A 27,691-nucleotide genomic window follows, 5' to 3' on the forward strand; every position below is an offset into this window, starting at 1 on the left:
ATGGTAAAATGGTGCCTCTACTAAAAATACAGAAATTAGCTGGGCGTGGTGGCAGGCACCTGTAATCCCAGCTTCTCAGGAGGCTGAGACAAGAGAATTGCTTGAACCTGGGAGGCGGAGGTTGCAGTGAGCTGAGATTGAGCCACTGCATTTCCGCCTGGGGAATGGGACAAGATCCTTGTCTCAAATAAATAAATAAATAAATAAATAAATAAATAAAATAAAGGGCCAGGGGAGGTGGCTCGTGCCTGCAATCCCAGCACTTTGGGAAGCCGAGGCGGATGGATCACGAGGTCAGGAGATCAAGACCATCCTGGCTAACATGGTGAAACCCCGCTTCTGCTAAAAATACAAAAAATTAGCCGAGCGTGGTGGCCTGTGCCTGTAGTCCCAGCTACTTGGGAGGCTGAGGCAGGAGAATGGTGTGTACATAGGAGGCGGAGCTTGCAGTGAGCCGAGATAGCACCACTGCACTCCAGCCTGGGTGACAGACCGAGACTCCATCTCAAAAAAAAAAAAAAAAAAAAAAAAAAAAAGAAAGAAAAAAAAAAGATTCAGCATTATTTTCCAGGGTTAAGAAATTTGTTCAAATAACTAAAACCGCATTAAACAAAAATGTCATTGGACAACAAATAAGCAATCCAGACCGATATGGTCCCAGTCATTGTGAAGATGAGAAAACTTCATCTTTATTGCATTTTCCCAGGCAGCGCACTGCACTGTCCTCTTTGAAACACACAGCTCCTGTCCTCCTTTCAAACACATGTCCTCTTTAAAGTAACATACGAACCTTTCAATACAAGCTAAAAAATTATGTCTGAATTCTCACAATTCAATAACAAACACTCAACGTCCAATAAAAATTTATTTTTACAAGAATTTCTGGGAAATGCCACCTAGCTATAAATATAATAGATATATTATGTAACTACTCTAGGTAATGACAGTGCTCCCTTCAGCAGCCCATGTAATAACAGATAAAAAGATTTAAAAATAAAACATTTAGGGTAAAAAGAGTCCTCTCTTAAAAATGAAAACAGAATTATATTTATATGTATATAACAGGTGTAACACCCATCACACAACTTCATAAGAACAGTGTCATTTAAAAAATACTTGTATTTCTAAACTAGTTAAATAAATGTAGTAATAATGCCACGCCCATCATTTTCAAAATAAACAAACAAAATGTATAGTATATATTGGACATGTTAGTATATACGGAAGGCATGTTAAAAATCACAACTGAATTCTCACAATTCAGTAACAAACACTAAACAGAAAATAAACATTTCTATTTACAAGAATGTAGGGGAACTACCACCTAGCTATACATATAATGGATATATTAGGTCAGTATCATAGGTAACAAGAGTGCTCGCTTCGGGAGCACATGTAATAATAGATAAAACGATTTAAAGAGAAAACATTTACGATAAAAAGGATCCTCTCTTAAAAATGAACACTAAATTATATTTATGTGTCTATAACAACCATCAGAGAACTCTATAGGAACAGCATGTTTTCAAAACTACAAAAACTCCAGACTCTTTTAAATCAACCTAGTAATAATTGTATGGCCAACATTCGAAAAATAAACCAATAAAATGTACAGTATCTGTTAAACTATCTCTTAAAATCCTATGGGAGTAATTTCATATTTTACAAAGAATTCTGTGACAATCTGAGCGCCTGCGCTGTGCCTTCAAATGCTCTGGACTGTGGCAACCAAGTCCATAGGAAACAGGAACTCCAGCTTCCAGCCCAGGGGAGGCTGGGATTCAGCAACGTGAAAAGGGAGGTTTTGCCGCAGGAAGGGGTGGAACCAGAAACACCCCTGGTTTCTCACTTTCCCTCCACTGACTCCTAGAAGTACCTCCATGGCTCCTAGGAGGAAAACCTGGTCACGGTATTTTGCCCCTTCTAGAAGAGTCCAGCTTCTTCTAGATGATCTGCACAGGAGGCTCCTCTATCCCTTCCTGGTGTCTGGCATTAGCGTCGCCATCAACTTCCTGCTGAAAATTCCCATCTCCCCTGGGCCCAGTGTTCTGGAAGTGAGAGAGAGGATGTCACACTTCAAGGAGGGAGATCTGTAGACAGGAAGGTTGTTCCCATCCCACGTCAATCCTAACTAGAGTTCAGAGCAATGTATAAATCCGATTTTATCTCTAACCCTTTGTTGTAAACCCTGATTCTGAACCATCATTTTTGATTCTGGTACTCACACTTTGGTGAGCTTGACTCCACAAATCACTTAATACACCCAAGGTCAGCCCCAGTGATCTGCTTCATAGCGAGGACTTTGGGTGGGTCCACCCAGGGAGTAGAGCACCCTTGGAGGACGTGGCTTTGGACTTCATCACACTTGGGGCCTTTTATGTTGCTGAAGATCTAAACTTTTAACCATGCTACAAACATGTCTAACACGACAACCTCAGGAACCAGCAGACCAGATTCCTAATCCCAAACCTTAATCTCTCATGTTTAAGTCTAATGCTTGGTCCTAAATGTGGTTAGCTGCACAAGATGTCAACCAAATCTTCACTGAATCCTTTCCCCAAATCAGTAACTCAAGTGTGTCAACCATAATGAACCTCCCTGGACCTAGGTAGCATTCTCATTTTTGAGAAAGAGTGTCACTCGTGTCACTCTGTCATCCTGGCTGGAGTTCAGTGGCAGAATCACAGCTCACTGCAGCCCCGACCTATGGGGCTCTGGTGTTCCTTCCGCCTCAGGCTCCTGAGTAGTGGGGACTAGAGGTGCCCACCAGGACGTCCGGCTAATTGTTGTATTTTTTGTGGAGATGGGGTGTCACCATGTTGACCAGGCTTGAAGCCGGATCAAGCAGTTGGGTTCCTCGGATTTTTTGATAGGTGAGAATATTCTGCCTTTACCCCGGAGGATATACACGTACCTTCTCTCAGGCCGATGACCTCAGGCCTCCATGTCCCCAGAGCTCTAGGAAATGAGGGTGCGTTCTCGGGCCCACACCCAGTGCTCTGGGTCATAAGCCTGGATCTGGAAAAACACACACCACTTGAGAAGCCAGGGACTCCCCAGGAAGACCCCTCCCTGCCCTCCTCCAGCCTCCAATCCACCCCACCCCTCCCCACCCCCACCTCCTCATATGGCCCCACCTACCTCCTCCATCTCCTCGGGGGAAACCCACGTCCTCCAGCGCATGGAACAGAGGAGCTGGTATCGAAGCTTATGGAACAAGGGTCGCTGGGAGTAGTTCTTCCCGTAGAGGAAGGAGAAGATGTCTTGTTTGGGGGCCTGGTTGTCCTCCTCCATGTCACTGGCCAGGTAGCTGGGGAGAGAGATCAGGTTGCTGCTCAGGGGCCCCACCAGGAGGACCCCTGCCTGAGGGCAGTTTCCCAGAGAGGAGTGCGGGGAGTGTCCTCAGCTCAGCACCAACAGCCACCCTGCAGAGAGCCCTGCCTTCCTCAGGAGGCCCCGCTGGACAGAGACCTGCTGAGGACGCCTCTCACACCTTCAGGAAGGAGATGATCCAAGTGGTGGCTGGGAGTGGTGGCCCTCACCTGGAATCCCAGCACGTTGGGAGTCCAGGCAGGAGGATCACTGGAGGCCAGGAGTTAGAGACCAGTCTGTGTAATATGGCAAGACCCCCACTGAATTTGAAAACAACGCAAGTCTTATCCTAAGGGTGTGTCCTGCCATCCTTACACCAGACAGATGACATCACCTCATCCTAGTCCCCATCCCTGTTCCTCCCACACCCCCTTTCCTTGACATGTATGCACACACCTGTCTTCCCCCTCCATCATAAGTGCCCCCAAGGACAGGAATCTACTGGTGTGTTTCTGTAAATCGTCTCTCACCTACCAAAAGGCCACTAGAGGGCTTTGTTTATCTTGGTGCATGAATTCAACAAGCATGGCTGCGAACTCTCTTCTCATCCTTCCTATTCCCTGGCACATATGATGTACTTCATAAGGTTTTGTTGAATAAATGAATACATGAATGAATGAAGGAAAGAAGCAAAGATTTATCTTATAGGCAAATGCCATATGAATTATTCCACAGAGTCAATGTAACACGAGTACTTGCAAAATGAAAAGAATTGTGCTGAGTGTTTCAGGAATACTTTGATATTTTGGCTAACTGGGTGGCTCACGTCTGTAATACCAGCACTCTGAGAGGCTGAGGTGAGAACCCAGGAGTTCCAGAACAGCCTGGGTGACATAGCAAAACCTCATCTCTACTAAAAATCATAAAACCTGGCTAGATGTGGTGGTGTGCACCTGTAGTCCCAGCTACTCAGGAGGCTGAGGTGGGAGGATCACTAGAGCCTGGGAGACGGAGGCTGCGGTGAGCTACGATCAGGCTACTGCACTCCAGCCTGAGGGACAGAGCAAGTCCCTGGTAAAAACAAAAACAAATCTTTGATATTTTGACTAGACCCTGCCTTCAACAGGGGTCTAGTCTGATGGGTTTGAGGAAAAGGAGGGCAGAAAAATGAATCCAAAACATCACATCATCCTAGGATGTCACTAAAGTGCTGTGGGGATGCAGAAGCTGGAAGATCAGGGAGGCATCGCAAAGGCTGTGGGGTTGAACTGACTTTAAGGAATGGGCCATTCCCTTCAGATCCACATGTGTGCAGGACATCCAGAGAGAAAACACAAAATCCAAATGGAGTGGAGGGTATTTGGGAGGAGTGGCGAAAGCAAAGAATGAAACATGAAGATGGTAGGCAGGTTTGGTGGTAGAAGGATTGCAGAGAGGGTTGAATTCGCCCTATGGCCCCGGGCCTCCATTTGGAGACAAATCAGCTAAGGAAGTTGTTCAGGTGGGCAGTGAAGGGGTGGCAGCTGTGCTTTGGAAAGCTATTCAGGCAGCACTAGGAAGCCCCCTGGCTTGGGGCAGGACTCGCAGGAAGCCCCAGCAGGGAGTATTTGATGATGGATCCGTGTTATGCGAGGACGACCTGAATTTCAGCCCCTGTCATGGGAACCTGGAGGAGGAGGATGGAAAATTGCACTTGGTGTTGATATGGGAAGGAGAGAGACGAGAGAACCAGAAATGGCTGCTTGCTTGGGGAGCAGGGTCGTGTCCACGGCTTTCCTTTCCCCTTAGGATGGGTTTATGTTTCCTTTTGTTTGATTCTACTATTTGTCAACTGCATTTGTGTTTGTTTTTAGAAAGAACGGACTAAGAACACCATAGTATAATCTTATCGTTTTTATATACAGAGTAAAGAGGAGAAATAGGGTAAAAAAATAGATGGAAGGTTGGAATCCCACTTCGTCCACTGCCCCAGGGTGTGGGATATTGACAGGTGGGAAGCAGCAAACTACTCACAGAGCCAGGAAGAAATGGATGCGTTGGTATTGCCATGAGAAGAGGCTGGCACGGCTAAAATACGCTATGACCATAGCCAGGAGATACTGATGGAGAGAAGGGAACAGAGAGAGACAAAGGTTGGTCACATCCTGGAAGAGGAAGATGGTGGAGATAAGGGAACAGGGGCTGGGGCGCGGTTGTCTATCACAGAAGGAACCTCAGTGTTGGGTGACTATGCTCATTGGGGGCTTGCGGGTGGAGAGTGTTCAAAGTCAGCTGCAAATCCAGGAAGTCAGAGGAAGGGAGGTCTGTGATGCTCCCATGATGATGAGCTCCAATGGGATCACTGGAGGGAGAGTGTCTAGGGTGGCTAATGTCAGGAGGGTCTTGGTGAGCTGGGGTAAAGGACTGTCCCACAGATCTGACAGGATAGGGGTCAGGAGTTTCAAGACTGGCCCAGGGCCTGGATTCCAAAGGACCCTGTGCAGAGGCAGCGGCCACCCATCAACTATGCAATAGGCTACCAGAGCCCCGGGGGAGATGCTGACAAATGATGAGAAGACCTAGAATAGCTGGGGGCAGTGACTCACGCCTGGAGTCCCAGCTATTGGAGAGGCTGAGGTGGGAGGATCACTTGAGCCCAGGAGGCTGAGGCTGCAGTGAGCTATGATGGCACCACTGCATTCCAGCCTGGGCACCAGAACGAGACCCTGTTTCTGAAAAAATAAAAATCAAAACGTGGGAGCCCAAGAGTATGGAATCAGCAGGTGGGAGATGGTAGAGGGAGAGAGGAGAGCAACTGTGGGGTTAGACGCTGCACCCTCCCCCAGGATGTGTGTTAAAACAGTAACACAGTGGAGTGGAGAACAAACTTACCTTGTCTGACACCCTCACGTCTTTGTCCCAGGCCAGGAATTTTTGAACGACAGGATCCCCTGTGAAAAGAGAGCCTGTGTCAGGGTGAGAAGCGGAACAGGGTTGCTGTGGGAGCAACAGAGCAGAGAGGAGAACTGTGTCCCTCTGGGGGAAGTCTCAGGATTGTGGCCAAGGCTTAGGTGGATGGGAGAAGAGAGAAGAACTTTCACTGGACAAGGAGGGAGGCTTCCGCTCTGAGATGCCCCTGAGGAGAGGCCGAAGGAGGCCTTTGGTGTCAGAGTCTACAGGATGAAGAGCTATGAATAAGCCATGATGTCCTCCCATCAGACAGGAAGGGACCACCGCAGAAGTCATAATAGAATTCCCATCATTGCTTCCTGAGATAGTCACAGCTGGGTGTGCCCATGGCCTTGTTATCCCCCTCCACGGATAGAGACACTCAGGTTTAGAAAAGTCATCAAGAGACATAGAGTTTCAGAGGGTACAGCTGAAACCGAGCTTTCTTTTATCTTTTATTTTGTTTTATTTATTTTATGACAGGGTCTTTCCCTGTCAACCAGGCTGGAGTGCAGTGGTGCAATCATAGCTCGTTGCAACTTCAGACTCCTGCGTTCCACAGATCCTCCCGCCTCAGCCTCCCAAAGCGCCAAGATCTCAGGCGTGAGCCACTGCACCTGGCTAGAAACCAAGCCTTCTTATTTCAAGTGCAGACCTTTATTAAGACTAGCCCAATCCTCTATCTCCTAAGCATCCTCCTCCCGCATGGAGTGCTCACCCCCCAGGAGGGCATATTCTTCTTACTGGGAAAGTGTGATTATTGAAAGATTCCACTTTTTTAAAAGAACAGGGTTGGAGGTGCTCTTTGGGGTATCCTCCTACCAAGCAGCCTGTTGAAGGCCTCGTGGTGCTCAGGGAGCACGGAGGATGCTCGCTTTCGCTTCAGCTTCATCTTGAGCCCACACAGCGTCTCCGCCACCCAGGTGTCCTCGGGCTCAGGGGCGCTCTCCAACTCCAGCTCCTCCTCCAGCTCCTCCTCGGATTCGTCTGACCATTCCATCTTCCTTTTCAGGCCAAGGGATTGAGGCTGGGGGCTGGGATCTACCCAAGGGCCTGAGTGAAGAAACCAGGCCATGGTGTCATGTTTCTGCCATTGATCACCTTAGACGCCCCGACCCAGGAACCTCAAACTACTCTTCCATCCTCCCCAGCCTCGCAGACTGTCAGCTTCTCCAAGCCATGTTTCCACCTTTCTCTTTTGCTGATCCCCATCTGCCTCTCCCTCACCTCCCCATTCTTCCAGCTCTCCGTCCTCAAAACATTTCCTCATCACAGATAAGAACTTTCAATTGGAGAAAAACGGAAAACTTCCCTTGAGCTCTGTCTCCTCTCTCTCTCTCTCCCTCTTTTTTTTTTTTTTTTTTTTTTTTGAGATGGAGTCTCCCTCTTGTTGCCCAGACTGGAGTGCAGTGGCGCAATCTCGGTTCACTGCAACCTCTGCCTCCTGGGTTCAAATGATTCTCCTGCCTCAGCCTCTTGAGTAGCTGGGACTACAGGCATGCGCCACCATGCCCAGCTCATTTTTCTATTTGTGGTAGAGACAGGGTTTCATCATGTTAACCAGGATGGTCTCGATCTTCTGACCTCCTGATCCGTCCGCCTTGGCCTTCCTCTCTCATCTTTTGAGCGCATCTCCTGACCCCCTTCATTGCTCCCCAGACTTTCTTTCCACGTGGCCATGCTTGGCCCCACTCCCTGCACCCTCCTTCCCCGATCCTTGGCTTCCTGAGTCCCTCCTTTCTTTCCCACACACCCTACTCAGGTGCTCCAGGTTCCCAGTAACTGGCCCCCTTCCCTCTCCTCAGTCAATCATCTCCCATCGCTTCTCCCTCCAGTCACCTCACCTGATGGTCCTGGCACTTCATCGTCCACCACCACCTCGGGGGACCGCACTGATGTGCTAGGCTGGGGGCTCTCCTCCTCAAACGGGGGGTGCGCTTGACCACTGGCCATAATCTCTCCCAAACGCTTTGTTTCTGTCCACAGAACCTAGTCCCTGTTCTGTCCAAAACCTTCTTCCAGACTCCGTTAGGACCCAGAAGAGCGCGTTTCTCTTCTGGAGGCTTGGGAGAAGTTAGGAGTGAAGAGCAGTTCTGAGAAGTTGCTGTTGTCCACCTGAGCTCCCAAGCACCCAGAGTCCGGTCCTTCCAATCAGGAGAGTCGGAATCTCTGATGTCATCGGTCGTTCCAACCTGGCAACCAGTATGAAGAAAAACACATGTAACTGCCAGACTGATCTCTTTTCTTGGAGATCTGGGGTGAACGGCATCTCCTGGCAATGTCCCAACCTCTGAGCATTGTCCAAAAGCATCCTCAGGGTCTCCGCATTCCTCTTTTCCCTGTCCCAGCAGAGGTTGTGTCCTCTCCACTCTAAACTTGAGGGATGTTGGGCTCTCCTCCCCACTTCTCCTTCCCATTTCAGAGTCCAGTCTGTTGAGAGAGGGAGGAAGGTGGAAGGAAATTTAGGGTAAGCAGAATGATGAGACCTTCCAAGAGTGAGATTAACATATACAGGAGATCCCGGGTACGTTGACTTGTTAAATGGAGACGTTACGTCAAGGTACTCAATGTGGCAAAGCGTTTTTGCTGAATGTTTGCTGATATTCACTATCCTGGATCCTATACTAGGGGAACACGCATCCTTTGCTCTCAGGCATCTTTGAGTCCGAGAGACATTCTGAGTAATGAAAATCATAGGAGACTGTCCATGGGTTCGTCGTACAGATCTTCAATGGTGTCCAGAAGTTCAGGGTATCCATGGATCACCTAAAGCCTTCCCCTCCAGTTCAGCTAAGGAACTCTGGTCTATATATCAACTATTACAACATATCTATTTCACTTGACCCCAAAATTTTCCTACTATTTATGTATTTTATGAATAAAATATCCTGTGTATAAAAAGACTAAGGGGAAAAATCTCAGCCAGGCCCAGGGGCTCCTGCTCATAATCTCACTCCTTTGGGAGGCCAAGGCAGGAGCGTCACTTGAGGTTAGGAGTTCAAGATTCGTCTGGGCAACATAGCAAAACCTCATCTCTACGAAATATAAACAAAGTAATCAGGAATCGTGGCACACACCTGTGGTCCCAGTACTTGGGAGGCTGAGGCAGGAGGATTGCTTCAGCCCAGGTGTTTGAGGCTGCAGTGAGCTATGATTGCACCACTGCACACCAGCCTGGAGGACAGAGTGAGACTCAGTCTCAAAAATATTTTTTTAAGAACAAATAAAAATAGAAGAGCTGGATACTATCTCAGATACCATCCAAAGAACCTGTGAGTTCTGGCACAGCTTCCTAATGGGCTCCTAGGAGTCTCTCGCTGATGGGAAAGGCACAACTGAATGAAGAGGCAGATCCCGTCGCTGTGGAAGTCCAACTGTTAGGAAACTCTGCTTACGTTGAGCGGACCTTCGCATTCACGATGCTTTCAACCATCAGAACCGGTTGGATCCTTTTACAACAAAACAGAAAATCATCTTTCTCTCCTATTTAATAGGCTTTCAAACATTAGAAGATCAATATTCTGTTGCCATTAACATTTCTCTTCTGTACCACGTAAAGTTCTGATTAATCACTCTTCAAGCCAGTTTTGCATATTCCTCTGTCTTCTAGGCACCTTCTGTAGACAGGCTACAATAAGGCAGCCATCTTAAATTACGTGAATACATTGTCCAAAAATGAGCTAAACAGTCCAGGTTTCATCTGATATGTTCAGGGAAAAACAAAACTGTCACTTCTCCCCTTCTCTTTTCCTTCAGTGATGCAGGTGAATACAACAATGGCTGTTAGGTATGCACCAAAAATATCATTAGAGTGAAACAGAAGGGGCTTTATTGGCTGGGCATGGTGGCTCATGCCTGTCATCCCTACACTTTTGGAGGCAAAGGCTGGAGAATCACTTGAACCCAGGAGTTGGAGACGAGTCTGAGTAACGTTGTGAGACTCCGTCGCTCCAAAAATATTTAAAATCAGCCTGGTGTGGTGGCACACACCTGTAGTCCCAGCTAGTTCGGAGGCTGAGTTTGGAGGAAAAGAAGTGCTTTGCAAATACCAGCCTTTCAGCCTAAGGATCTCAACTAGGAACATTAAGATACAGATGCCAGGACCCAGCCCCACAGATTCTAATTCCAAAGGACTGAAGTGGGGGCTGATTGAACTTCATCACTGGAGTCCATTCAGATTTGGAACTCTCTGGGTGGGGCAGCGCAACAGAGATCCCAAAGAAAGCAAAATCACTCTCAAATGAAATGAGCAGGAAAGATTTTTTGAGCGAGGTAAGTAAGACCTGGGCCTCACACGGGAGGGCTGTCACCAGGCTTTGTATCCCTGGCTTAGTGGGAACTTCTGAAGCAGCCTCCAAGGCCCCTTTATGCTGGTCGACAAGCCCCCTAACATTGGCTCACAACTGTAATTCCAGCACTTTGGGAGGCCAAGGCAGGAGGATTGCTTGAGCGCAGGAGTGCAAGACCAGCCTGGGCAACTTGGCGAAACCCTGTCTCCACCAAAGTAGAAAAAACTAGCTGGGTGTGGTGGCGCCTGCCTGTACTGTCAGCTACTCGGGAGGCTGAAGTGGGAGGATCATTTGAGCCTGGGAGGCGAAGGCTGCAGTGAACCGAGTTAGCGCCACTGCACTCAAGCCTGGGTGACAGAGTGAGACCGCATCTCAATTAAAAGAAGAAACCCTAAAAATTTTAACTGAGAATATAAAAGAACTGAATAGAGACTTACAAAATGTCTAAATGATGTTTCAATATGGTAAAGCTGTACATTCAATCCAAATGAATTTGGGAATTTAATGCAATTGCAATCAAAATCTCAGAGAGCTTTTCCCCCCGCAGCTGTTGAGAAAACAATGTAAAAGTTTATCTAGAGAATTGAGTACTTAAGGAACCATCACAAAAGAAGAATGAGAGGGAATGTCCACTGCCAGACAGCAAAATGTGTTCTAAAGTGAAAGTGTTACAACAGCATGTTGCTAGCGTCACTCCAGCCAAAAAACCTCAAGTGCTTTAAGGGCTTGGGCAAGTATCTTGCTCTAAGATAGGCCTGACTTTGTGAGTTGCCTAAAGGCATGAAAATTCACAATTTTCAAAGACACTTCTGACCAAAACCAAAACAAGACCAAACACAAATCTGGATCTGGAGGCCTGAAACGGGTTACAGTGTCCCAGTTTATGATCCTTGATACAATAAAGAGAATAGAAAGTTCAGAATAAACCCAAGATTGTATAGGAATGTATTAAATGCTGTCACGGCATATCCCAGTACGGAAAGTAGAGATTATGCCACAAGTGGTGCTAGCACAACTAGTTCATTATTTGGAAAATAGAAAGACATATACAAATCAAATTCCAGATGGATTGATTTAAATGGGAAATTAAATGTTCAATGTGAAAATTCATTCTGTAGCAGGATATCCAATGGAAACGATGCTTTTCCGTTTTTTGCCACTGGTGAGAGAGCTGCCAGAGCACAGCCTTGATCTCGCAAGTCATATGTGAGTCTCTGAAGACTTTACAAGTCTAATTTACAAGTTTAAATTCCAACCCAAAGCGTAGAGAGTCTTCATTTCCCTGCATCCTCGCTGCTGTGAACTGAATCTGTGCCCCCCTCAAAATTCGTATGTTGAAACCCTGTCTTAGTCCATTTTCGTGCTGCTGATAAGGACATATCGAAGTCTGGAAAGAAAAAGAGGTTTAATTGGACTTACAGTTCCACATGGCTGGGAGGCCTGAGTCATGGCGGGAGGTGACAAGCACTTCTTACGTGGTGGCGGCAGGAGAAAATGAAAGGGAAGCAAAAGTGGAAACCCCTGATAAACCCATCAGATCTCCTGAGACTTATTCACTATCAGGAGAATAGCACAGGAAAGACCGGCCCCCACAATTCAATTACCTCTGCCTGGGTCCCTCTCATGACATGTGGGAATTCTGGGAGATAAGAACTCAAGTTGAGATTTGAATGGGGACACGGACAAACCATATCAAACCCTAATCTCCCATATAATTGTACTTGGATATAGAGCCTTTGGGATGTATTAGCTCCTAAGGGTGGTACCCTCATGATAGCTTTACTGCCCTTTTAACAAAAGAGACAGCTTGCTTTCTCTCTCTTTGCTCTCTGCCATGTGAGGGAGCAGCAGGAAGACAGCCATCTGCAAACCAGCAAGCTGACTTTCAGCAGATGCTGCTTCTCCTGGCACCTTGATCTTGGACTTCCTGGCTTCCAGAGCTATGAGAAAGAAATGTTTAAGATTTCCAGCCTGCAAACCAGCAAATGGGCCCTCACCAGAACTGCCTCTCCTGGCACCTTGATCTTGGGCTTCCCAGCCTCCAGAAATGTGAGAAAGAAATGTTTTGAGTTTCCCAGTCGATGAGAATTTGTTAGAACAGAACAAACTGACTAAGACACTCACTAACATGGTATATTACCAATCTCTTAAATTTTGCCAGTCTGATAGGTGAAGTTACTCATCTGAATACAGCCATTTCTTCTTCTGTGAGTCTCCTGTTCATGTTTCATGCGCATTTTAAACATCAAGTTGCTTTGCATTTTTATTGATTTATAGAAGGTCTTTACGTATTCTGGAAAGTAATCCTGTATTTTTCATGCTTACTGCTACTCATCCTAATACCTCTGAGTGGATTGGTTGGACCCTCATCGGACGCAGCAAGGGACAGGAAGGCAACTCAGGCAGCAATCCATGGCAGGCTGACCAAGAGCCAGTCACACAGGCAGATTCACCAAGTCAGCAGAAGAATTAGCTTTCCCTCCTTCTAGGCTTGGGATTCTCTAACAGCAGAGAGGGCACTAAACAGGAGACATGGGCAATATTCGGTCTGTTTACCTGTGACTACATCATTGGCAGATAGATACAGCAGACCTGCAGTCCCCAAGAATGTTTTGAATTTTTTTTTTTTTTTGAGAGAGGGTCTTGCTCTGTTGCCCAGGCTGGAGTGCAGTGCTATGATCACGGCTGATGCAGCCTTGACCTCCCAGGCCCAAGCAATCCTCCCACCTCAGCCTCCTGGGTAGCTGGGACTGCAGGTGTGCACCACTACACCCAGCTAGGTTTTGTATTTATTTATTTATTCTGTTTTTGAGATGGAGTCTCACTCTGTGGTACCCAGGCTGGAGTGCAGTGGTGTGATCTAGGCTCACTGTCACCTCCACCTCCCAGGTTCAAGTGATTCTCCTGCCTCAGCCTCCCAAGTAGCTGGGACTACAGGCGCATGCCACTATGCCCGGCTAATTTTTTTATATATATATTTTTTTTTAGTAGAGACGGGGCTTCGCCATGTTAGCCAGGATGGTTTCGATTTCCTGACCTCGTGATCTGCTCGCCTCGGCCTCCCAAAGTGCGGGGATTACAGGCGTGAGCCACTGCTCCCGGCCCAGTTTTGTATTTTTATAGAGGTGTGGTTTCACCATGTTGCCCAGGCTGGTCTTGAACTCCTGGGCTCAAACCATCTGCCCACCTGGGCCTCCCAAAGTGCTGAAATGACAGGCATGAGCCACTGCATGCAGCCATCCCAAGAATGTTTGGAGTGTTCAGGGTCAGTGCAGACTCTTGTTAACTCCCTGTGTTCATCCCATTATAAGTACACCCCTGGACATTGCACAAACGCTTCTCAAATTCCTCCCACATCTTACTTGCCTCGTTTGCATGTGGTTTATGGTACTGGCGACACGAGGGTCGTAGAATGAAGGTCATCTGTAACAATAGCTTCACGGTTCCATGTGCTGGAATAGTAACTGCGTTCTAGGCTCAGCCACACTTGTGGTTACGCAAACATCCACACTTTGCAACCTCCTCCACCTTATCTTGTGTGTTGTCAAGCATCTCCTCAGAGTTCATTGACTTCATTAATTTGATTTCTACTAACTAACCCGAGATATTTGCATCTTCTCTTAAATAGTTTTACTGTATAGGCCGAATGCAGTGTGTCACGCTTGTAATCCCAGCACTTTGGGTGGCCGAGGGGGACCGATCACCTGAGGTCAGGAGTTCGAGACCAGCCTGGCCAACATGGTAAAATGGTGCCTCTACTAAAAATACAGAAATTAGCTGGGCGTGGTGGCAGGCACCTGTAATCCCAGCTTCTCAGGAGGCTGAGACAAGAGAATTGCTTGAACCTGGGAGGCGGAGGTTGCAGTGAGCTGAGATTGAGCCACTGCATTTCAGCCTGGGGAATGGGACAAGATCCTTGTCTCAAATAAATAAATAAATAAATAAATAAATAATTAAATAAATAAAAAAAATAAAGGGCCAGGGGAGGTGGCTCGTGCCTGCAATCCCAGCACTTTGGGAAGCCGAGGCGGATGGATCACGAGGTCAGGAGATCAAGACCATCCTGGCTAACATGGTGAAACCCCGTTTCTGCTAAAAATACAAAAAATTAGCCGAGCGTGGTGGCCTGTGCCTGTAGTCCCAGCTACTTGGGAGGCTGAGGCAGGAGAATGGTGTGTACATAGGAGGCGGAGCTTGCAGTGAGCCGAGATAGCACCACTGCACTCCAGCCTGGGTGACAGACCGAGACTCCATCTCAAAAAAAAAAAAAAAAAAAAAGAAAGAAAAAAAAAGATTCAGCATTATTTTCCAGGGTTAATAAATCTGTTCAAATAACTAAAACCGCATTAAACAAAAATGTCATTGGACAACAAATAAGCAATCCAGACCGATATGGTCCCAGTCATTGTGAAGATGAGAAAACTTCATCTTTATTGCATTTTCCCAGGCAGCGCACTGCACTGTCCTCTTTGAAACACACAGCTCCGGTCCTCCTTTCAAACACATGTCCTCTTTAAAGTAACATACGAACCTTTCAATACAAGCTAAAAAATTATGTCTGAATTCTCACAATTCAATAACAAACACTCAACGTCCAATAAAAATTTATTTTTACAAGAATTTCTGGGAAATGCCACCTAGCTATAAATCTAATAGATATATTATGTAACTACACTAGGTAATGACAGTGCTCCCTTCAGCAGCACATGTAATAACAGATAAAAAGATTTAAAAATAAAACATTTAGGATAAAAAAATCCTCTCTTGAAAATGAAAACAGAATTATATTTATATGTATATAACAGGTGTAACAGCCATCACACAACTTCATAAGAACAGTGTCATTTAAAAAATACTTGTATTTCTAAACTAGTGAAATAAATGTAGTAATAATGCCACGCCCGTCATTTTCAAAATAAACAAAATGTATAGTATATATTGGACATGTTAGTGTATACGGAAGGCATGTTAAAAATCACAACTGAATTCTCACAATTCAGTAACAAACACTAAACAGAAAATAAACATTTCTATTTACAAGAATGTAGGGGAACTACCACCTAGCTATACATATAATGGATATATTAGGTCAGTATCATAGATAACAAGAGTGCTCGCTTCGGGAGCACATGTAATAATAGATAAAACGATTTAAAGAGAAAACATTTACGATAAAAAGAATCCTCTCTTAAAAATGAACACTAAATTGTATTTATGTGTATATAACAACCATCAGAGAACTCTATAGGAACAGCATGTTTTCAAAACTACAAAAACTCCAGACTCTTTTAAATCAACCTAGTAATAATTGTATGGCCAACATTTGAAAAATAAACCAATAAAATGTACAGTATCTATTAAACTATCTGTTAAAATCCTATGGCAGTAATTTCATATTTTACAAAGAATTCTGTGACAATCTGAGCGCCTGCTCTGTGCCTTCAAATGCTCTGGACTGTGGCAACCAAGTCCATAGGAAACAGGAACTCCAGCTTCCAGCCCAGGGGAGGCTGGGATTCAGCAACGTGAAAAGGGAGGTTTTGCCGCAGGAAGGGGTGGAACCAGAAACACCCCTGGTTTCTCACTTTCCCTCCACTGACTCCTAGAAGTACCTCCATGGCTCCTAGGAGGAAAACCTGGTCACGGTATTTTGCCCCTTCTAGAAGAGTCCAGCTTCTTCTAGATGATCTGCACAGGAGGCTCCTCTATCCCTTCCTGGTGTCTGGCATTAGCGTCGCGATCAACTTCCTGCTGAAAATTCCCATCTCCCCTGGGCCCAGTGTTCTGGAAGTGAGAGAGAGGATGTCACACTTCAAGGAGGGAGATCTCTAGACAGGAAGGTTATTCCCATCCCACGTCAATCCTAACTAGAGTTCAGAGCAATGTATAAATCCGATTTTATCTCTAACCCTTTATTGTAAACCCTGATTCTGAACCATCATTTTTGATTCTGGTACTCACACTTTCGTGAGCTTGACTCCACGAATCACTTAATATACCCAAGGTCAGCCCCAGTGATCTGCTTCATAGCAAGGACTTTGGGTGGGTCCACCCAGGGAGTAGAGCACCCTTGGAGGACGTGGCTTTGGACTTCATCACACTTGGGGCCTTTTATGTTGCTGAAGATCTAAACTTTTAACCATGCTACAAACATGTCTAACACGACAACCTCAGGAACCAGCAGACCAGATTCCTAATCCCAAACCTTAATCTCTCATGTTTAAGTCTAATGCTTGGTCCTAAATGTGGTTAGCTGCACAAGATGTCAACCAAATCTTCACCGAATCCTTTCCCCAAATCAGTAACTCAAGTGTGTCTACCATAAGGAACCTCCCTGGACCTAGGTAGCATTCTCATTTTTGAGAAAGAGTGTCACTCGTGTCACTCTGTCATCCTGGCTGGAGTTCAGTGGCAGAATCACAGCTCACTGCAGCCCCGACCTATGGGGCTCTGGTGTTCCTTCCGCCTCAGGCTCCTGAGTAGTGGGGACTAGAGGTGCCCACCAGGACGCCCGGCTAATTGTTGTATTTTTTGTGGAGATGAGGTGTCACCATGTTGACCAGGCTTGAAGCCGGATCAAGCAGTTGGGTTCCTCGGATTTTTTGATAGATGAGAATATTCTGCCTTTACCCCGGAGGATATACACGTACCTTCTCTCAGGCCGATGACCTCAGGCCTCCATGTCCCCAGAGCTCTAGGAAATGAGGGTGCGTTCTCGGGCCCACACCCAGTGCTCTGGGTCATAAGCCTGGATCTGGAAAAACACACACCACTTGAGAAGCCAGGGACTCCCCAGGAAGACCCCTCCCTGCCCTCCTCCAGCCTCCAATCCACCCCACCCCTCCCCACCCCCACCTCCTCATATGGCCCCACCTACCTCCTCCATCTCCTCGGGGGAAACCCACGTCCTCCAGCGCATGGAACAGAGGAGCTGGTATCGAAGCTTATGGAACAAGGGTCGCTGGGAGTAGTTCTTCCCGTAGAGGAAGGAGAAGATGTCTTGTTTGGGGGCCTGGTTGTCCTCCTCCATGTCACTGGCCAGGTAGCTGGGGAGAGAGATCAGGTTGCTGCTCAGGGGCCCCACCAGGAGGACCCCTGCCTGAGGGCAGTTTCCCAGAGAGGAGTACGGGGAGCGTCCTCAGCTCAGCACCAACAGCCACCCTGCAGAGAGCCCTGCCTTCCTCAGGAGGCCCCGCTGGACAGAGACCTGCTAAGGGCGCCTCTCACACCTTCAGGAAGGAGATGATCCAAGTGGTGGCTGGGAGTGGTGGCCCTCGCCTGGAATCCCAGCACGTTGGGAGTCCAGGCAGGAGGATCACTGGAGGCCAGGAGTTAGAGCCCAGTCTAGGTAATATGGCAAGACCCCAACTGAATTGGAAAACAACCCAAGTCTTATCCTAAGGGTGTGTCCTGCCATCCTTACACAAGACAGATGACATCACCTCATCCTAGTCCCCATCCCTGTTCCTCCCACACCCCCTTTCCTTGACATGTATGCACACACCTGTCTTCCCCCTCCATCATAAGTGCCCCCAAGGACAGGAACCTAGTGGTGTGTTTCTGTAAATCATCTCTCACCTACCAAAAGGCCACTAGAGGGCTTTGTTTATCTTGGCGCATGAATTCAACAAGCATGGCTGCGAACTCTCTTCTCATCCTTCCTATTCCCTGGCACATATGATGTACTTCATAAGGTTTTGTTGAATAAATGAATACATGAATGAATGAAGGAAAGAAGGGAAGATTTATCTTATAGGCAAATGCCATATGAATTATTCCATAGAGTCAATATAACACGAGTACTTGCAAAATGAAAAGAATTGTGCTGAGTGTTTCAGGAATACTTTGATATTTTGGCTAATTGGGTGGCTCACGTCTATAATACCAGCACTCTGAGAGGCTGAGGCGAGAACCCAGGAGTTCCAGAACAGCCTGGGTGACATAGCAAAACCTCATCTCTACTAAAAATCATAAAACCTGGCTAGATGTGGTGGCGTGCACCTGTAGTCCCAGCTACTCAGGAGGCTGAGGTGGGAGGATCACTAGAGCCTGGGAGACGGAGGCAGCGGTGAGCTACGATCGGGCTACTGCACTCCAGCCTGAGGGACAGAGCAAGTCCCTGGTAAAAACAAAAACAAAAACTTTGATATTTTGACAAGACCTTGCCTTCAACAGGGGTCTAGTCTGATGGGTTTGAGGAAAAGGAGGGCAGATAAACGAATCCAAAACGTCACATCATCCTAGGATGTCACTAAAGTGCTGTGGGGATGCAGAAGCTGGAAGATCAGGGAGGCATCGCAAAGGCTGTGGGGTTGAACTGACTTTAAGGAATGGGCCATTCCCTTCAGATCCACATGTGTGCAGGACATCCAGACAGAAAACACAAAATCCAAATGGAGTGGAGGGCATTTGGGAGGAGTGGCGAAAGCAAAGAATGAAACATGAAGATGGTAGGCAGGTTTGGTGGTAGAAGGATTGCAGAGAGGGTTGAATTCGCCCTATGGACCCGGGCCTCCATTTGGAGACAAATCAGCTAAGGAAGTTGTTCAGGTGGGCAGTGAAGGGGTGGGAGCTGTGCTTTGGAAAGCTATTCAGGCAGCACTAGGAAGCCCCCTGGCTTGGGGCAGGACTCGCAGGAAGCCCCAGCAGGGAGTATTTGATGATGGATCCGTGTTATGCGAGGACGACCTGAATTTCAGCCCCTGTCATGGGAACCTGGAGGAGGAGGATGGAAAATTGCACTTGGTGTTGATATGGGAAGGAGAGAGACGAGAGAACCAGAAATGGCTGCTTGCTTGGGGAGCAGGGTCGTGTCCACGGCTTTCCTTTCCCCTTAGGACGGGTTTATGTTTCCTTTTGTTTGATTCTACTATTTGTCAACTGCATTTGTGTTTGTTTTTAGAAAGAACAGACTAAGAACACCATAGTATAATCTTATCGTTTTTATACACAGAGTAAAGAGGAGAAATAGGGTAAAAAAATAGATGGAAGGTTGGAATCCCACTTCGTCCACTGTCCCAGGGTGTTGGATATTGACAGGTGGGAAGCAGCAAACTACTCACAGAGCCAGGAAGAAATGGATGCGTTGGTATTGCCATGAGAAGAGGCCGGCACGGCTAAAATACGCTATGACCATAGCCAGGAGATACTGATGGAGAGAAGGGAACAGAGAGAGACAAAGGTTGGTCACATCCTGGAAGAGGAAGATGGTGGAGATAAGGGAACAGGGGCTGGGGCGCGGTTGTCTATCACAGAAGGAACCTCAGTGTTGGGTGACTATGCTCATTGGGGGCTTGCGGGTGGAGAGTGTTCAAAGTCAGCTGCAAATCCAGGAAGTCGGAGGAAGGGAGGTCTGTGATGCTCCCATGATGATGAGCTCCAATGGGATCACTGGAGGGAGTGTGTCTAGGGTGGCTAACGTCAGGAGGGTCTTGGTGAGCTGGGGTAAAGGACTGTCCCAAAGATCTGAGAGGATAGGGGTCAGGAGTTTCAAGACTGGCCCAGGGCCTGGATTCCAAAGGACCCTGTGCAGAGGCAGCGGCCACCCATCAACTATGCAATAGGCTACCAGAGCCCCGAGGGAGATGCTGACAAATGATGAGAAGACCTAGAATAGCTGGGGGCGGTGACTGACGCCTGGAGTCCCAGCTATTGGAGAGGCTGAGGCGGGAGGATCACTTGAGCCCAGGAGGCTGAGGCTGCAGTGAGCTATGTTGGCACCACTGCATTCCAGCCTGGGCAACAGAACGAGACCCTGTTTCTGAAAAAAGAAAAATCAAAACGTGGGCGCCGAAGAGTATGGAATCAGCAGGTGGGAGATGGTAGAGGGAGAGAGGAGAGCAACTGTGGGTTTAGACGCTGCACCCTCCCCCAGGATGTGTGTTAAAACAGGAACACAGTGGAGTGGAGAACAAACTTACCTTGTCTGACACCCTCAGGTCTTTGTCCCAGGCCAGGAATTTTTGAACGACAGGATCCCCTGTGAAAAGAGAGCCTGAGTCAGGGTGAGAAGCGGAACAGGGTTGCTGTGGGAGCAACAGAGCAGAGAGGAGAACTGTGTCCCTCTGGGGGAAGTCTCAGGATTGTGGCCAAGGCTTAGGTGGATGGGAGAAGAGAGAAGAACTTTCACTGGACAAGGAGGGAGGCTTCCGCTCTGAGATTCCCCTGAGGAGAGGCCGAAGGAGGCCTTTGGTGTCAGAGTCTACAGGATGAAGAGCTATGAATAAGCCATGATGTCCTCCCATCAGACAGGAAGGGACCACCGCAGAAGTCATAACAGAATTCCCATCATTGCTTCCTGGGATAGTCACAGCTGGGTGTGCCCATGGCCTTGTTATCCCCCTCCACGGATGGAGACACTCAGGTTTAGAAAAGTCATCAAGAGACATAGAGTTTCAGAGGGTACAGCTGAAACCGAGCTTTCTTTTATCTTTTCTTTTCTTTTATTTATTTTATGACAGGGTCTTTCCCTGTCAACCAGGCTGGAGTGCAGTGGTGCAATCATAGCTCATTGCAACTTCAAACTCCTGAGTTCAACAGATCCTCCCGCCTCAGCCTCCCAAAGCGCCAAGATCTCAGGCATGAGCCACTGCACCTGGCTAGAAACCAAGCCTTCTTATTTCAAGTGCAGACCTTTATTAAGACTAGCCCAATCCTCTATCTCCTAAGCATCCTCCTCCCGCATGGAGCGCTCACCCCCCAGGAGGGCATATTCTTCTTACTGGGAAAGTGTGATTATTGAAAGAGTCCACTTTTTTAAAAGAACAGGGTTGGAGGTGCTCTTTGGGGGTATCCTCCTACCAAGCAGCCTGTTGAAGGCCTCGTGGTGCTCAGGGAGCACGGAGGATGCTCGCTTTCGCTTCAGCTTCATCTTGAGCCCACACAGCGTCTCCGCCACCCAGGTGTCCTCGGGCTCAGGGGCGCGCTCCAACTCCAGCTCCTCCTCCAGCTCCTCCTCGGATTCGTCTGACCATTCCATCTTCCTTTTCAGGCCAAGGGATTGAGACTGGGGGCTGGGATCTACCCAAGGGGCTGAGAGAATAAACCAGGCCATGGTGTCATGTTTCTGCCATTGATCACCTTAGACGCCCCGACCCAGGAACCTCAAACTACTCTTGCATCCTCCCCAGCCTTGCAGACTGTCGGCTTCTCCAAGCCATGTTTCCACCTTTCTCCTTTGCTGATCCCCATCTGCCTCTCCCTCACCTCCCTATTCTTCCAGCTCTCTGTCCTCAAAACATTTCCTCATCACCGATAAGAACTTTCAATTGGAGAAAAACGGAAAACTTCCCTTGAGCTCTATCTCCTCTCTCTCTCTCTCTCTTTTTTTTTTTTTTTTTTTTTTGAGATGGAGTCTCCCTCTTGTTGCCCAGACTGGAGTGCAGTGGCGCAATCTCGGTTCACTGCAACCTCCGCCTCCTGGGTTCAAAAGATTCTCCTGCCTCAGCCTCTTGAGTAGCTGGGACTACAGGCATGCGCCACCATGCCCAGCTCATTTTTGTATTTGTGGTAGAGACAGTGTTTCATCATGTTAACCAGGATGGTCTCGATCTTCTGACCTCGTGATCCATCCATCTTGGCCTTCCTCTCTCATCTTCTGAGGGCATCTCCTGACCCCCTTCATTGCTCCCCAGACTTTCTTTCCACGTGGCCATGCTTGGCCCCACTCCCTGCACCCTCCTTCCCCGATCCTTGGCTTCCTGAGTCCCTCCTTTCTTTCCCACACACCCTACTCAGGTGCTCCAGGTTCCCAGTAACTGGCCCCCTTCCCTCTCCTCAGTCAATCATCTCCCATCGCTTCTCCCTCCAGTCACCTCACCTGATGGTCCTGGCGCTTCATCATCCACCACCACCTCGGGGGACCGCACTGATGTGCTAGGCTGGGGGCTCTCCTCCTCAAACGGGGGGTGCACTTGACCACTGGCCATAATCTCTCCTAAACGCTTTGTTTCTGTCCACAGAACCTAGTCCCTGTTCTGTCCAAAGCCTTCTTCCGGACTCCGTTAGGACCCAGAAGAGCGCGTTTCTCTTCTGGAGGCTCGGGAGAAGTTAGGAGTGAAGAGCAGTTCTGAGAAGTTGCTGTTGTCCACCTGAGCTCCCAAGCACCCAGAGGCCGGTCCTTCCAATCAGGAGAGTCGGAATCTCTGATGTCATCGGTCGTTCCAACCTGGCAACCAGTTTGAAGAAAAACACGTGTAACTGCCAGACTGATCTCTTTTCTTGGAGATCTGGGGTGAACGGTATCTCCTGGCAATGTCCCAACCTCTGAGCATTGTCCAAAAGCATCCTCAGGGTCTCCGCATTCCTCTTTTCCCTGTCCCAGCAGAGGCTGTGTCCTCTCCACTCTAAACTTGAGGGATGTTGGGCTCTCCTCCCCACTTCTCCTTCCCGTTTCAGAGTCCAGTCTGGTGAGAGAGGGAGGAAGGTGGAAGGAAATTTAGGGTAAGCAGAATGATGAGATCTTCCAAGAGTGAGGTTAACATATACAGGAGATCCCGGGTACATTGACTTGTTGAATAGAGACATTACGTCGAAGTACTCAATGTGGCAAAGCGTTTTTGCTGAATGTTTACTGTTAGTCACTATCCTGGATCCTATACTAGGGGAACACGCATCCTTTGCTCTCAGGCATCTTTGAGTCCGAGAGACATTTTGAGTAATGAAAATCATAGGAGACTGTCCATGGTTTCGTACAGATCTTCAATGGTGTCCACAAGTTCAGGGAATCCATGGATCACCTAAAGCCTTCCCCTCCAGTTCAGCTAAGGAACTCTGGTCTATATATCAACTATTACAACATATCTATTTCACTTGACCCCAAAATTTTCCTACTATTTATGTATTTTATGAATAAAATATCCTGTGTATAAAAAGACTAAGGGGAAAAATCTCAGCCAGGCCCAGGGGCTCCTGCTCATAATCTCACTCCTTTGGGAGGCCAAGGCAGAAGCATCACTTGAGGTTAGGAGTTCAAGATTCGTCTGGGCAACATAGCAAAACCTCATCTCTACAAAATATAAACAAAGTAATCAGGAATCATGGCACACACCTGTGGTCCCAGTACTTGGGAGGCTGAGGCAGGAGGATTGCTTCAGCCCAGGTGTTTGAGGCTGCAGTGAGCTATGATTGCACCACTGCACACCAGCCTGGAGGACAGAGTGAGACTCAGTCTCAAAAATATTTTTTTAAGAACAAATAAAAATATAAGAGCTGGATACTATCTCAGATACCATCCAAAGAACCTGTGAGTTCTGGCACAGCTTCCTAATGGGCTCCTAGGAGTCTCTCGCTGATGGGAAAGGCACAACTGAATGAAGAGGCAGATCCCGTCGCTGTGGAAGTCCAACTGTTAGGAAACTCTGCTTACGTTGAGCGGACCTTCGCATTCACAATGCTTTCAACCATCAGAACCGGTTGGATCCTTTTACAGCAAAACAGAAAATCATCTTTCTCTCCTATTTAATAGGCTTTCAAACATTAGAAGATCAATATTCTGTTGCCATTAACATTTCTCTTCTGTACCACGTAAAGTTCTGATTAATCACTCTTCAAGCCAGTTTTGCATATTCCTCTGTCTTCTAGGCAACTTCTGTAGACAGGCTACAATAAGGCAGCCATCTTAAATTATGTGAATACATTGTCCAAAAATGAGCTAAACAGTCCAGGTTTCATCTGATATGTTCAGGGAAAAACAAAACTGTCACTTCTCCCCTTCTCTTTTCCTTCAGTGATGCAGGTTAATACAACAATGGCTGTAGGTATGCACCAAAAATATCATTAGAGTGAAACAGAAGGGGCTTTATTGGCTGGGCATGGTGGCTCATGCCTGCCATCCCTACACTTTGGGAGGCAAAGGCTGGAGAATCACTTGAACTCAGGAGTTGGAGACGAGTCTGAGTAACGTTGTGGGACTCCGTCTCTCCAAAAAAATTTAAAATCAGCCTGGTGTGGTGGCACACACCTGTAGTCCCAGCTAGTTCGGAGGCTGAGTTTGGAGGAAGAGAAGTGCTTTGCAAATACCAGCCTTTCAGCCTAAGGATCTCAACTAGGAACATTAAGATACAGATGCCAGGACCCAACCCCACAGATTCTAGTTCCAAAGGACTGAAGTGGGGGCTGATTAAACTTCATCACTGGAGTCCATTCAGATTTGGAACTCTCTGGGTGGGGCAGCGCAACAGAGATCCCAAAGAAAGCAAAATCACTCTCAAATGAAATGAGTAGGAAAGATTTTTTGAGCGAGGTAAGTAAGACCTGGGCCTCACACGGGAGGGCTGTCACCAGGCTTTGTATCCTTGGCTTAGTGGGAACTTCTGAAGCAGCCTCCAAGGCCCCTGTATGCTGGTCGACAAGCCCCCTAACATTGGCTCACAACTGTAATTCCAGCACTTTGGGAGGCCAAGGCAGGAGGATTGCTTGAGCGCAGGAGTGCAAGACCAGCCTGGGCAACTTGGCGAAACCCTGTCTCCACCAAAGTAGAAAAAACTAGCTGGGTGTGGTGGCACCTGCCTGTACTGTCAGCTACTCGGGAGGCTGAAGTGGGAGGATCATTTGAGCCTGGGAGGCGAAGGCTGCAGTGAACCGAGTTAGCGCCACTGCACTCAAGCCTGGGTGACAGAGTGAGACCGCATCTCAATTAAAAGAAGAAACCCTAAAAATTTTAACTGAGAATATAAAAGAACTGAATAGAGACTTACAAAATGTCTAAATGATGTTTCAATATGGTAAAGCTGTATATTCAATCCAAATGAATTTAGGAATTTAATGCAATTGCAATCAAAATCTCAGAGAGCTTTTCCCCCCGCAGATGTTGACAAAACAATGTAAAAGTTTATCTAGAGAATTGAGTACTTAAGGAACTATCACAAAAGAAGAATGAGAGGGAATGTCCACTGCCAGACAGCAAAATGTGTTCTAAAGTGAAAGTGTTAAAACAGCATGTTGCTAGCGTCACTCCAGGCAAAAAACCTCAAGTGTTTTAAGGGCTTGGGCAAGTATCTTGCTCTAAGATAGGCCTGACTTTGTCAGCTGCCTAAAGGCATGAAAATTCACAATTTTCAAAGACACTTCTGACCAAAACCAAAACAAGACCAAACACAAATCTGGATCTGGAGGCCTGAAACGGGTTACAGTGTCCCCGTTTATGATCCTTGATACAATAAAGAGAATAGAAAGTTCAGAATAAACCCAAGTTTCTATAGGAATGCATTAAATGCTGTCACGGCATATCCCAGTAGGGAAAGTAGAGATGATGCCACAAGTGGTGCTAGCACAACTAGTTCATTATTTGGAAAATAGAAAGACATATACAAATCAAATTCCAGATGGATTTATTTAAATGGGAAATTAAATGTTCAATGTGAAAATTCATTCCGTAGCAGGATATCCAACGGAAATGATACTTTTCTGTTTTTTGCCACTGGTGAGAGAGCTGCCAGAACACAGCCTTGATCTCGCAAGTCATATGTGAGTCTCTGAAGACTTTAATACAAGTTTAAATTCCAACCCAAAGCGTAGAGAGTCTTCATTTCCCTGCATCCTCACTGCTGTGAACTGAATCTGTGCCCCCCTCAAAATTCGTATGTTGAAACCCTGTCTTAGTTCATTTTCGTGCTGCTGATAAGGACATATCGAAGTCTGGAAAGAAAAAGAGGTTTAATTGGACTTACAGTTCCACATGGCTGGGAGGCCTGAGTCATGGCGGGAGGTGACAAGCACTTCTTACGTGGTGGCGGCAGGAGAAAATGAAAGGGAAGCAAAAGTGGAAACCCCTGATAAACCCATCAGATCTCCTGAGACTTATTCACTATCAGGAGAATAGCACAGGAAAGACCGGCCCCCACAATTCAATTACCTCTGCCTGGGTCCCTCTCATGACATGTGGGAATTCTGGGAGATAAGAACTCAAGTTGAGATTTGAATGGGGACACGGACAAACCATATCAAACCCTAATCTCCAATATAATTGTACTTGGATATAGAGCCTTTGGGATGTATTAGCTCCTAAGGGTGGTACCCTCATGATAGCTTTAGTGCCCTCTTAACAAAAGAGACAGCTTGCTTTCTCTCTCTTTGCTCTCTGCCATGTGAGGGAGCAGCAGGAAGACAGCCATCTGCAAACCAGCAAGCTGACTTTCAGCAGATGCTGCTTCTCCTGGCACCTTGATCTTGGACTTCCTGGCTTCCAGAGCTATGAGAAAGAAATGTTTAAGATTTCCAGCCTGCAAACCAGAAAATGGGCCCTCACCAGAACTGCCTCTCCTGGCACCTTGATCTTGGGCTTCCCAGCCTCCAGAAATGTGAGAAAGAAATGTTTTGAGTTTCCCAGTCGATGAGAATTTGTTAGAACAGAACAAACTGACTAAGACACTCACTAACATGGTATATTACCAATCTCTTAAATTTTGCCAGTCTGATAGGTGAAGTTACTCATCTGAATACAGCCATTTCTTCTTCTGTGAGTCTCCTGTTCATGTTTCATGCGCATCTTAAACATCAATTTTCTTTGCATTTTTATTGATTTATAGAAGATCTTTATGTATTCTGGAAAGTAATCCTGTATTTTTCATGCTTACTGCTACTCATCCTAATACCTCTGAGTGGATTGGTTGGACCCTCATCGGACGCAGCAAGGGACAGGAAGGCAACTCAGGCAGCAATCCATGGCAGGCTGACCAAGAGCCAGTCACACAGGCAGATTCACCAAGTCAGCAGAAGAATTAGCTTTCCCTCCTTCTAGGCTTGGGATTCTCTAACAGCAGAGATGGCACTAAACAGGAGACATGGGCAATATTCGGTCTGTTTACCTGTGACTACATCATTGGCAGATAGATACAACAGACCTGCAGTCCCCAAGAATGTTTTGAATTTTTTTGTTTTTTTTGAGAGAGGGTCTTGCTCTGTTGCCCAGGCTGGAGTGCAGTGCTATGATCACGGCTGATGCAGCCTTGACCTCCCAGGCCCAAGCAATCCTCCCACCTCAGCCTCCTGGGTAGCTGGGACTGCAGGTGTGCACCACTACACCCAGCTAGGTTTTGTATTTTTTTTTTTTTTTGAGATGGAGTCTCACTCTGTAGTACCCAGGCTGGAGTGCAGTGGTGTGATCTAGGCTCACTGTCACCTCCAACTCCCGGGTTCAGGTGATTCTCCTACCTCGGCCTCCC

General features: G+C 47.2%; 1 protein-coding gene across 4 annotated transcripts; it reads right to left on the bottom strand.

The window, feature by feature from the left end:
- Nucleotides 1-666: 666 nt before the first annotated feature.
- Nucleotides 667-23,591, bottom strand: LOC129016955 (speedy protein E4-like). 4 transcript variants are annotated; one of them, XM_063657059.1, is made up of 8 exons: nt 22,348-22,635; nt 21,330-21,560; nt 7,063-7,293; nt 6,184-6,242; nt 5,326-5,411; nt 3,142-3,310; nt 2,915-3,018; nt 668-2,048 (listed from the first exon to the last, which is right to left on the bottom strand). In XM_063657059.1, exons 1-7 carry the CDS (start codon nt 22,454-22,456, stop codon nt 2,959-2,961), a joined length of 945 nt encoding a protein of 314 aa, XP_063513129.1. In that variant the 5' UTR covers nt 22,457-22,635; the 3' UTR covers nt 668-2,048; nt 2,915-2,958. The 4 variants fall into 4 exon arrangements, with proteins under 4 accessions (XP_054312791.2, XP_063513129.1, XP_054312786.2 ...); XM_063657058.1 differs by lacking the exons at nt 668-2,048; nt 2,915-3,018; nt 3,142-3,310; ... (1 more) ...; nt 6,184-6,242; nt 7,063-7,293 and adding exons at nt 14,943-16,313; nt 17,180-17,283; nt 17,407-17,575; ... (1 more) ...; nt 20,450-20,508; nt 22,792-22,934 and having other exon boundaries at nt 22,348-22,695; XM_054456816.2 differs by lacking the exons at nt 21,330-21,560; nt 22,348-22,635 and adding an exon at nt 8,085-8,379 and having other exon boundaries at nt 667-2,048.
- Nucleotides 23,592-27,691: the final 4,100 nt, after the last annotated feature.

The sequence above is a fragment of the Pongo pygmaeus genome, chromosome 19, assembly GCF_028885625.2.
Source record: "Pongo pygmaeus isolate AG05252 chromosome 19, NHGRI_mPonPyg2-v2.0_pri, whole genome shotgun sequence".
Classification (NCBI taxonomy): domain Eukaryota; kingdom Metazoa; phylum Chordata; class Mammalia; order Primates; family Hominidae; genus Pongo; species Pongo pygmaeus.

Bases quoted from the DNA above. Each gene is read 5' to 3' on its own strand.
- LOC129016955 (XM_063657059.1), bottom strand. From the start codon at position 22,456: ATGGCCAGTGGTCAAGTGCACCCCCCGTTTGAGGAGGAGAGCCCCCAG. The intron at 21,561-22,347 runs GTGAGGTGACTG...TTATTCTCTCAG, and splicing joins TGAAGCGCCAGGACCATCAG to CCCCTTGGGTAGATCCCAGC. The intron at 7,294-21,329 runs GTAGGAGGATAC...TTCTTCACTCAG, and splicing joins GGCCTTCAACAGGCTGCTTG to GCCCTTGGGTAGATCCCAGC.